Genomic DNA, 12,072 nt, shown 5'->3' on the forward strand with positions numbered 1-12,072 from the left:
AGTGGCCAACCTAAGCCCAGGGGATGGGGAGCATGTGAAGATGGGCTGTGCTGCACTTACAGATTTTGAGAGGAGAACTTGGTTTTCTGCCTCTCACGATATCTTCTGAGGTCAAATCTATTTGGCACCCTCTTTTGACAACATGCAGGCGGTTTGGTATCCCTTCCTCACCAGAGTGCATTTGCCAGAGTTCTGTCCACTGTGTGCTTAAAGAAATGACCATTACTTTCCATGGAAAACCATTTTATTTTTTTGCACCGACTAAAAGATCACCGAGTCAGGTGGATTTCCCAATCTTTTCCAGTTCAGTCTGTCTAGCCGTGTAGCTTTCATTTAATTTTTTTAACGTGTTCCTCGTTCACCCCTCTCTTTGGGATTTTCACCCTCTAAATATACCTGAAGACTTTCCACTGGCTTCTCTTGTTTGTCCAAAGTTTCCTTGATTGCTGTCCGCCTTGGAGAAGGGTGGCAGGAGGACGGGACGTGCGGTGTTTAACAGAATGAAAAGCTGCAAAGCTTTAAATGCTTATCCTGCCCCCCATAAATCACTGCTGGGTTTTTTAAAGCAATACTTCTGAACTCTGTTTGCCGAGATGTTTCTGGCAATGAGACATCCAGATGGAACATGGGGCCGCAGGTGCAGGAACATCAGAGCCACAGAGATTGAGACTGTCATCTCCCTGGCCAGTTGTGTGATGGTGTGTTTGCAAAAAAAAAAAACCTAATCGAAATGGCATCAGCTTTTATTTTCCTGATGCCATATCGTGTTGCAAACCCTGGACTCACTTCACTGCCTGTAAATCCCTTTTTGGCATTCTTCTTTTCTATTGAATCTTTGTGCCTCTTTTTTTTTTAATGGCCTGGATACCAAAGTTCCAGTTTTCCAAAATGCATCTTATTGATAACCCTGCAGCATATGGTTTAGAAGTATCTTATTTTTTTATGATCTGCTAACACATTCGGTTATTTAATAATAATAATAATAATAATAATAATAATAATAATAATAATAATAATAATAATAATAAATGACTTGTGTTCAGGACTAGTCAGTTTAACAGCATACTGCTCTCATGTATACCCAAGCGTAAGTCCCACTGAGTTAAATGGTACTTGTTCCCTGGAAAGTATGCTTTAGGATCACAGTCTAAAGACTGTTCTTCATTCATCAGCTGTCTTTTATGCAGTGCACTGATTCATTGAGACATTAAATTTGCACAATTTATTATTATTATTATTAGCATTTATATCCCACTTTTTTCTCCAGAGAGATCAAGGTGGCATACATGGTTTTCCCTGTCCTCCACAACCACCCTGAGAGGTAGTGACTGGCCCAAGGTTACTCAGCGTGGGCTTCATTGCTGAAAGGGGATTTGAACCCTGGTCTCCCAGGTCCTAGTACAGCACTCTAATCTCATCCACTACTGCCCCAGTACTGTAATATTGCTGCATATTATAAAGACAGTGTCAAAACGGTGAGTGTTTTGTGCAAACATTCGCCCTGTGAAATGGGTTCCTCCATTTTGGCCATAATTTTTACATTGGACTGGAAAAACAAGCTGATGGTGTTTCTGCTTTCAGAGAAAGGCCAGAAAGCATTGTGCTTACTTTGAAGTGTCATCACATAGCCAAAGATGATTGGTACACGTTGTTATTGTCAGGAGTTCAGCCTACACTCGAGTAGGACCTAGCCATAGACACATGCCTGACTGGCATGTTCTCTCCCTCCTGGTCGCTCGTTTGGGAGCTTCAAAAGCTTTCTTCAGCCCAAACATCACAGCGACTGATGCCAACAGACACCGGCACACTTAGGGATCCGCAGAGTTTGTGCATCATGCGTAACAGACCTCAGCAACTCAGCATTTTGGCTAATCTACTTTATTTACATATAAACACACACGGAGCACTGCAACATGGCTCTCTCTCTCTCTAGCATCAGACAGCAATGAGCAAAAGAACAAAGGACAATAGTCCCACTTCATGGAACACAGTAACACAAACATCCTGTCTCCATCGCTTCCCACTCTGTGGAGTCAAAACATATAGAGTCATGTGATAGACAACAACCCCATGACTGCAATCATGGAGCAGGAATTCTAACAGTTATGACATCATCACCCTAGCCACATGATCCTCGATTGGCTATATAATGTAGCCGTCAAGAAGACAAATCTCTTAAAGAAGAATTTAAGAGGATCAATGAACCAGAACAAAATGGTGCAGAAGACACAGGTTTCAGGAGCACTCTTGGAGAACTTGTCTGGGACCCTCAGGCTCCCACTTCTGTGCCAAATATGTCCTTACACAAAAGTTGTAACTTTGGCCTGCAAATGACCAGACTCTCCATACAGGTACATTTCAGAGATGTGCCTTTCAGAGAAGTATCAGTCTAAACAACAGAAAGATAGAAAGAGAAGCCACCATAGAAATAAAACTACAGGGATAGTCTGAGAACCTGGAGGTTCCTCACTCTTGTCTTATCTCCATGCAAACTCCTCTTCTGCAAACTGAGTTGCACCCACATTTGCAGAAGGTGCATACTTGAATTCAACCCTCCCCTCTGAAAATAGTGACAGTCTGGAAGTGCCCTTCAGTGTCAAAAGGTCTTTTCCTACAGGAAGCAGCTGTAGGTTAGTTTTGCTGTTGTTGTTACAGTTTTATTCTTTCACCCTCCTTCCAAGCTGAATTCCTGCTTTCCCATCTCTGCTTTTCCTTTAAACTATTCCAGGCTGTGGTTGTGCAGCCCTGCCTGGCTCCTTGATTACTGCTTCTTAAAATTCTTCTGCGCCCACAGTCATTTTCAAAGAGCAGTAGATGCACCATCTGCCTTTGTTCCCCCTCCCCAGCCCGCCCACCTCCTCCTCCCTCCAAGCCTATCGCCACAAGGCACGCACCTGCCTGGTTTTCCACAGCCGCCAACTTGGGTGCATGCGCCAGTTGAAGTTTCCACCCTGGACGCTGCTGCAGGAGGACATGGATGGATGCACAGTGTCCAGTTTTCCACTTGCTGTCCCACGCTGAGCTGTCAGGCTTTGGCGGGGGCTTGTTGTTAGAACGTCTAGCATTTCCAGGGCTCAGGCATCCTCCAGGATCAGGAGCCAGGTTCATCCGACGGGGAGGTCAGATAAGGGTCAGAGCCGGCCAAGGCAGTTCGCAGCAAACACCCCGGCGAGATAGGCCTGAGCACACACCGTGTGTTTTTTCAGCACTTATCTTACTGAGCCTGTCACTCAGCGAAAGAACATCTGCTTTGCACGAATCTGATCCCTGGCATTTCTGTTTAAAGTAGAGATGGGAAACTGGTGGCCGTCCAGATGTTGTTGCATATCAGCTCCCATCAGCCCTGATGGTCAGGGATGATGGGAGTTGTAGTTTAGCAACAGCCAGAGGGCCACAGAATCTGTCACGGCTTAAAACCATGGCGAGCCTAGACCTGTATTGGCCCTAGACCAAGGGTGGAGAACTCCCAAGTGACCAGTTTTTGCCCACGTGGGTTGAAATCAAAGGTGCCTCGGTTTGCAAGTCGTAACCATCAGCTGATTGCCAGGGCTTGCAAAGCACCGTGCCTGGGATTTCACAGGTGCTGACTGCCAGGAGCAAACTCTGCTTTGACACAGATGCATCTTTATGTAACCTACACCTGATGTCATGCATGATATCAGTTCTGGTGTGGGATGGGTAGGTGTGACTTGGCCAGGCCAACATATCCTTGTGGGCCCAAACAGAGAGGCCCGCTGGACCTAACAAAGCAAGCTGCCTTCAGTGACCCAGTAGGCCAAAGCCAGTTCTCAGTACCAAACCATGTTCCATCCCTGCTATCTCCAGGGAAGAGCTGGAGAGCTTCTCAAATAAGGCAATAATGGTCTACAGGGGTGGCCCAAGGTGTTATAGCACCTGAGGTGGAATGCCCCACTGTTGTTCCCACAATGTAGGGGGGCAAACTCCATAAGGTCTTCTCCTCAATAAGCCCTTGAGGAGTTGTCCCCACTGGGTAGGGGGGCAGATTGTTTATAGATTCCCCCCCACACCCGCTCAGTGGTGGAGCTATGCACCAGCTTTGCCTTTTAGGAGAAGATGGTAAAAGCCACACCTCTCAGTGGAAGGGAGATCTCTCTCCTTGTGCCTAGAGGCTGGGGAGACCCATGGCACAGCTGGGTGTTGGAATGGGGGTGCCTCGCCGTGGGAGGTTGCCGCCTCACCCTGCCTTATGGGCATGATGGCACTGATGGTCTAGCTAGATCAGTGGTTACAGCTCTCCAAGGCTCTCTGTAGAGGTCCTTCCAGCAATGATACTCAAGGTGGTATGGTGTAGTGGTTAGAGTGCTGGACTCAGGTTCAAATTTCCACTCAGCCATGAACTTTGCTATGTGGCCTTGGGTCAGCTCTCAGCCTAATGTGCTGCACTAGATTGTTGCAAGGATAAAATAATAATAGAGAGACGTATGCTTACCACCGTGAACTGCTTTGAGGAAAAGCTGTGCTATAAATGTAAATCCATAATCAACAGTCTTGGTGCAGTATGTGTGTTCAGTGGGACAATCCTTGAGTGTCAAACAAGTTTAATTATTGTTCCCGGCATCTGGGAACTATATGGCGGTGCGCTAAGGAACCCTCTTGCAGAAGCTTTCCAGAGTTCCTTGCAGGAAGCCATGACACTTAAAAAAAGGTAAAGAAATGAGATGGTTTCTCAGCGCAGGTGGTTATTTCTTTATAAAGCCACCTACGCTTGCTACGTGCTGTATAAACTGTAGAAACAACAGACACCCCTGCCCTCAGGCTTAAGCTCTGAAACGATAAAGACGCAATTAAGGACAAAAGAAAAGAAAAGCACAAGGGGAAGGAGACTGGGAAGGCCAAGGTGAGCAGCTGTCAGAAGAGGGCAAGGGTTGGGTCCCCCTCCTCACTGCTGAGGCAGAAGAACCAAGTGGCAGTTGGGTGAGGAAGGCCAATGGAAAGGGCCTCGATCCGTCTCCCTCAGCTTAACTGCTGGTGAAGGCCTGTGATATTCATCCTACAAAGGCAGCATCATCTATCCTGGTCCTATGTCCAGTCCTCCACATTTCCACATCAGTTTGATAATTTTTTAAAAAATTCACCCCCATTTTTGTGTGAATTTCTCCTAATATACACATAGAATAAAAAAATCCTATAGTTGGAAGGGATCCCAAGGGTTGTCTAGTCCAGCCCCCTGCAATGCAGAAATCACAGCTAAAGAATCCCTGACAGATGGCCACCCAACCTCTGCTTAAAAACCTCCAGGAAAAGAGAGTCCATTACCTTCCAAGGGGGTCCACTCCACTGTCAAACAGCTTTTGCCCTCAGAAAGTTCTTCCTAATGTTGAGTCCGAATTTCCTGGCTTATAATTTGAATCCATTGGTTCGGATCTTACCCTTTGGAGCACCAGAAAACAAGCTTGCTCCATCTTCCATGTGGCAACCCTTCTGATATTTGAAGGTGGCTATCTTATCTCCTCTCAGTCTTCTCTTATCCAGGCTAAACACACTCAGCTCCCTCAACAGCTCAGTTTCCAGACCTTTTATTATTTCGGTCGCCCTTCTCTGCACATGTTCCAGCTTGTCAACATCCTTCTTAAACACTTTTTTGCAAAGTGATGTTCACTAATATAATGCACTTTTGTGGGTTATTTTCACTAATATATGCATTTTAAAGCAGAGTTTCACTTGAATACAGCCTTCCTCGACCTTCCGCCCCAGATGTTGTTGGACTACAACTCCCATCATCCCTAACTATCAAGACCAGTGGTCAGGGATGATGGGAGTTGTAGTCCAACAAGAGCTGGGGAGCCAAGATTTAGAAAGGCTGTGCTGGTATATATGTACAGTGGTACCTCGGATTAAGAACTTAATTTGTTCTGTAGGTTTGTTCTTAACCTGAAACTGTTCTTAACCTGAGGTACCACTTTAGCTAATGGGGCCTCCCGCTGCTGCCACTGTACGGTTTCTGTTCTCATCCTGAAGCAAAGTTCTTAACCCGAGGTACTATTTCTGGGTTAGCAGAGTCTGTAACCTGAAGCGTCTGTAACCTGAAGCATCTGTTACCCAAGGTACCACTGTATATTTATACACATTTCTTGGCTGGAGAACTACACTGCAAAATTCAGAGAAATGTGAATGTCAAAGTAAAGCCATGTTTCGGTTCAGGTATTGTTTCAGCATTTTGTTTCACATTTCACTGTGAACTGAGCCGAATTTCTTCCCCACCTCCATCCCTGAACTGATGCCTTTTTGGCAGGGTTGGCACCAGATTATTTGTTGCCTGAAGCGAAGCAGCCAATATACACACCTCCCCCCCATCACAAATCAAGGTGCTTGGTACGTACCCAAGTCCAGCCAACTTATTTTGGCACCTGAATGCAGAAACTCCTCCAGGGGCCTCTCCCACCTCCCTGGCACAAATAATAAATTAGATGACTAACAAATTGCTGCCCTTTCATGACACCCAGAATCGGGTGCCTCTGAGGCTACCGCTTCACCTTGCCTGGGGGGTAAGGCTGCTGGCTGAATAAAGGTCATCGCTTGGAGAACGAGCTTACTGTCGGCATAGAGAAGGATGCCCTCCGCTTGCTCCTTGTAGCCGCTGTCCACTTCCTTGTCTCCTCTCTTAGTTTATCAGCACCCTTTCCTCGCAAGGAAGACGAGGCAGGTGCCCTTTCCCCCTTTGCTATAAGCAAACATCCCAGTGTTTGTTTACGGCTTAGCCGCCCAGCCCAGCTTCTGCTTCTCCGGTCCTTGATAGATTAACATGTCACCCCTCTGCTAAGTCTTTTTTGGTGGCCTCCTCTAAGTGTGGGGCTGGCAGGTGCGGAGCCACAGAAGAGGAAGACAGGAAGTGATTTGGTACAGCTCGGCATTAAGTCTGCAAGCTTGAACCGGCTAATTGGTGTGATAAATTGGTTAAAGCGTTGATTGCAGATCTGAAAAGCCTTGCAGTTAAACAGGGGAGCTGTGCACAGTGGGGCGTGGATCGCTCTGAGGCTGCTTCCCAGCAGCTGGAAGGAAAGGAGGGTGGAGCCCCCCACTGCCTGGAGAGTGTCCCCCTCCGAAACAAAGTCCCCCTGGATGAAATGGCCCATGCAGCCCAGTCTTGTGCATCTTTGCTGGGAAGTTAGCCACAATGAGTTCCACTAAACCTGCTCCCAAAGAGAGGGTGGTCATTTACACATAATAAAACAAAAAGAAAAAACAAAACACCTGCATGTGCATTTGCATATGCTAATTTATATGTATCGGTGCAAATTTAGAAATTGTTATTATAATTTTAAATAGGAATTTACCATAGTGGGGAGGATTGGGGTAGCTGAGTCGGTAGAGCGGGAGACTCTTACTCTCAGGGTTGTGGGTTCGAGCCCCACTTTGGGCAAAAGGTTCCTGTGTTGCAGGGGGTTGGAACCAGGCAGAGGGCCTTCTCTGTAGTGGCGCCCGCCCTGTGGAACACCCTCCCACCAGATGTCAAAGAGAACAACAACTACCAGACTTTTAGAAGACATCTGAAGGCAGCCCTGTTTAGGGAAGCTTTTAATGTTTGATGCATTACTGTATTTTAATATTTTGTTGAAAGCCGCCCAGAGTGGCTGGGGAAGCCCAGCCAGATGGGCAGGGTATAAATAATAAATTATTATTATTATTATTAGACTCTCGTGGTCCCTTCCAACTCTGTGACTGTGTCCAGGTGACCTGTGTGCCTGCTCAGGCCCCTTGAGCAACATAATAACGTGAGGAGATCTTGCTGGATTAGGCCAATGGCCCATCTGGTCCAGAATCCTGTTCTTACAATGTCCAGTCAGATACCTCTGGCAAACCTTCACACTGGATCTGAACACAAGAGCACTCTCAGCTCCTGAGGTTTCCAGCAGCTGGTATTCAGAAGCATTGCTTCCTCCAGCGGTGGAGGCAGAGCATCGCCATCATGGCTAATAGCCCAACCGTGGCTGGGAAATTTCGTGGCTGCTCTTGCTCTCCCTCCTTAGCGTTCTTCATCTTTGAGCCGGGAGGCCTTTCAAACAGAGGGCAGTGCTGTGGCTACCTTTTAAACCAGCCTTTCTCAACTTGTGGGTCCCCAGATGTTGTTGAACTACAACTCCCATCACCCCTATCTAGCAAGGCCAGAGCTCAGGGATGATGGGAGTTGTAGTCCAACAACACCTGGGGACCCACAGGTTGAGAACCACTGCTTTAAACAGAGACGCTATCTTAGGCAAAGCAGGGCACAAGACTACCTACTCCCAAGTGTTATTTATTTATGTAGCAGATCTTAATACCCAGTTGTACATTATGAGGGCAGGTTACAAAAATTCAGAATGAAAAGCAACTGGTACGTAGGACTGCAACCTTAGGAGCAGCTGCCTTTCTCTAGATTTCATCCACCCATCTTAATTCACAGCCCTTTACATACTCCAGGGCGCATGGAGAACTCCTGTACAAACAGGTTTCTCCATTCACTCCAGTGGAGAGGGAAGCTCTCTGCATGGGTCCTAGTGTGTGTCCATAATTTCCCCCTTTCATTATAGGCTCCCTTATATCCTGTGCTTCCGCCCCTCCACCCCCAGGGAGACAGAGACATATATAAGATAGGAAACCAGGCGACGAGCTCCATTCTCAATCAGGCCTTTGGGGACACAGCACTGTCACTTGAATAGCTTCCTTTTGTTTTAATTACAGGCTTGCTTAACTTTTAGAGGATAACGAGGCAGTTTAATCGAGTGATTAACAGATAGATGCCTCTGCTTAGCCTTTCTTGTTGAGAAGAAAGAAAAGAGTGATGGGCCCAGATTCACCCAGCTTGGTTTCATTTGGTCTGTGTGGTGAGAAAGCTGGCGGAGCTCCACCAGGCATTAATTTGACATCCCCCTTTTGCTTTTCCTTCTTGGGGGTTTAACTGATCCCAGGTAGAGCTGCAAAAGAACTTTCTCCTTAGGCTGTTTGCTTTGGCAGCGCTGAAGTTTTGGAGGAGCAGGGAGACAGCAGCAGAAACAGTCCGAAGCAAGAAAACAAAAACTGCAAGTGCACGTTGTGGGAAATAACTTGTGCAGCTTGGCAGCATCACAGCAAAACTGTGTTGTGCAGCACGGGGAAGGGCGTGGCTCAGTGCCAGGACATTTGTCTTGCATGCAGAAGGTTCCTGCTTCAGCCCCTGGCACCTCCAGGTAGGGCTGGGAATGCCCCGTGCCTGAAATTCTGGAGAGCCACCGCTAGTCAGTATAGCCCATGGGTAGGCAAACTAAGACCCAGGGACTGGATCCAGCCCAATCGCCTTCTCAATCCAGCCCATGGACGGTCCGGGAATCATCGTGTTTTTACATGAGTAGAATGTGTGCTTTTATTTTAAATGCATCTCTGGGTTATTTGTGGGGCATAGGAATTTGTTCATCCCCCCCTTCTTCCAAGGAGCTCAAGGTTGTACACATGGTTCTCCTCCTCCCCATTCCATCTTCACAAGAACCCTGTGAGGTAGGTTAGGTTGAGAGGTAGTGAGTGGCCCAAGGTCACCCAGTAAGCTTCATGGCTGAGTGGGGATTCGAACCCTGCTCTCCCATGTCCTAGTCCAACACTCTCACCATTACGGCATGCTGGCCAATGATCAGAGATTATGGGAATTGGAATTTCTAGAGCAGGGGTCAGCACACTTTTTCAGCAGGGGGCTGGTCTACTGTCCCTCAGACCTTGCTGGGGGCCGGACTATATTTTGAAAAAAAAAATGGTGCAAGAGCACCACGAGCCCCAGTGGCTGCTTACCTGTGTCTTGCAATCGGTCGGGGCTGGCAGCAGGGGGGGGGGGGTTGGCAGGACGATGAGCGGCACGCAAAAGGGCTCTGGAGAGGGGCTGCTTAAAATGGCAGCCACTTGAGAGCTGCTGCTGCTGGCACCAACAAAGCCCAGCCCCCTTCCTCCTCTAGGCAGGGCAGGGAGAAGCCAGGAGGAGGTGCTGCCGCCACCACCATGTGAGGGAGAGGGAGGGAGAGGGAAAGAACGTGCACACTGGTGAGCCACGTGGCGATTCCCAGACCGTCCGCAGGCCGGATCCAGGCAATTAGGCCTGATCCCGCCCACGGACCATAGTTTGCCTACCCATGTTCTAGAGGGTCACAGGTTTCCCCACCTCTGGGGTGGCGGATAGAGTATTGCATTTAGTTTTGGGAGTCCCGGAGTTCACATGCTGTAGGGCTGTAACAGGAATCTTGTGGACGAAGTACAGTGGTGCCCCGCAAGACGAAATTAATTCGTTCCGCAATTTTTGTCGTCTAGCGAATTTTTCGTCTTGCGAAGCACGAAATCCCATAGGAATGCATTGAAAATCAATTAATGCGTTCCTATGGTCAAAAAAAGTCGAAACAAAGCCAAATTTGGTACAACAACAGTTTATTAACTGCTCTTTAAAGTCACACATACTGTAAAGAGCAGTTCAAAAATTGAAGGGAAAATAAATTAACTTTATAAACAAAACATGTCTTTGTTTTTAGACAAAGGAAACAAAGCCGCGAGACGTTTTCGTCTTGCGAAGCAAGCCCATAGGGAAATTTCGTCTTGCGAGGCAAATCGAAAATGGAAAAACCTTTCGTCTAGCGAGTTTTTTGTCTTGCGAGGTACCACTGTATTGGTTCAGAGGCACTTTGATACTTCGCAGGCACAGCTCATGCACAAATATGTGATATACCGAAAACTGAAGCAACAACAGCAGACAACTTAAACAACAACAAATGCTACAAAAAGGCACAGTTACATATAAGATGTTAACTGGCACCTGCTCCAGCACTGAGCAATGACCCTTCCTCTTACTTCCAACAGGAGACAACTTCTGGCTGGCCACTGCTGGAGAGACAGACTGCTAGACAGCAGGGACTTTTCTCTCCTATTCCTAGAAGGCAATGCTTATTGGCTTCACTTACTCCCTTTTCTCATTCTCTTTCAGGGCAGCACCCTGAGGAAGCGGAAGATGTACGAAGAATTCCTCAGCAAGGTCTCCATTTTGGGTGTGTTGCCTTTCCTTTCCTTTTGGATATTGTTGCACCGATGAAAAATATATGGTGGTCGAGCGGTAAAAAAACCATCAAGGAAATACGCAGAAAGCCTGTGTGCACATGTATAAAGCCTGGTCTACACAACGCAGCAAATTAAGGTTGCAAGAACAGGCTGCAGGTGGGAGATTCATCTTTTAAAAGAAAAGTGGAAATCTCCCATATGTAAAATTACTCCCAGCAATTCAAAAACAACCACAGCTGGCAGTGAGCTTAGTTAGAGCATTTCTCCCTGATGAGCTGGACATTTTCTGTCTTGTTTTTGTGGGAGAGTTTTTAATATAGAGGAGCCTCCAAAAATGCCTTTTTCTCCCACTCACACAGTCTGAAGTGGTGCAGTCCTTTCTGCCATCGCCCTCACATGGGGTTCTCTGTAGCCCAATGGTTCCCAAACTCAGTATTCTGCAGATCATTGGGAAATTGCTTAGGATCTTGGCAGACCACCTGTTGACTTTTCTGCCAGTTCATAGCAATTGAAATGCGCTATTCTAACTACTGTATGCCCCCCCCCATTCTGTTGTTGTTGTTGTTACTTTTATATCCTGTCTTTCCTCTGAGGAGCAAAAGCTGTTGTTCGTAATTCTGCTCTGCTCCATTTTTATCCTCACGACAACCCCGCGAGGTAGATTAGGCTGAGTGACGGTGCCTGGCCCAAGATCACCCAGTGAGGATGAGGAGGAAGCTGTAAACAGGATGCAACCTAAGATGTATCAGTGTAAACAGCCAAGAGATAGAGAGAGGAGTCAGCATAGATTTAAAGGTACAGGGATAGTTTGGGAACATGGAGAGCTCTTACTTTTGTTGGCAGTGGCTTCATGTAGATCCCTCTGTTGCAAGGTGAGTTGCAAGCAACAGCTAGAGCAACAGATGCAACTCTTTCCTTTGTACAGTAGGCTACATTCCAGCCATTTATAAGCAAGAGGTTTACACACACACATGCTCCATCCTGGCAAGCAAGAGGCATTACACAGGACACATTCCAGGCAAAAAGGTGTGTCAGGGGTGTGGCTTGCAGCGAGTCCCCAAGGGCCAGGCACCA

At 47.2% G+C, this 12,072-nt stretch overlaps 1 protein-coding gene and 1 long non-coding RNA gene across 6 annotated transcripts in view; both read left to right on the forward strand.

Annotated features, from left to right (window-relative positions):
* The window catches only part of LOC308573118, a 147,279-nt gene that overhangs the window by 103,142 nt on the left and 32,065 nt on the right, over nucleotides 1–12,072 (forward strand). The window lies entirely within an intron of this gene.
* Nucleotides 1–12,072, forward strand: part of PRKAR1B (protein kinase cAMP-dependent type I regulatory subunit beta) — a 109,338-nt gene that overhangs the window by 66,901 nt on the left and 30,365 nt on the right. For all 5 annotated transcript variants that reach the window (XM_081169669.1, XM_081169670.1, XM_081169672.1 and 2 more), the window contains one exon: nucleotides 10,928–10,988. In XM_081169669.1, the coding sequence (XP_081025795.1) occupies nucleotides 10,928–10,988 (61 nt within the window). The remainder of the gene's footprint in view (nucleotides 1–10,927; nucleotides 10,989–12,072) is intronic.

This window comes from Podarcis bocagei (genome assembly GCF_964188305.1).
Source record: "Podarcis bocagei genome assembly, chromosome: 14".
In the NCBI taxonomy this organism is placed as follows: domain Eukaryota; kingdom Metazoa; phylum Chordata; class Lepidosauria; order Squamata; family Lacertidae; genus Podarcis; species Podarcis bocagei.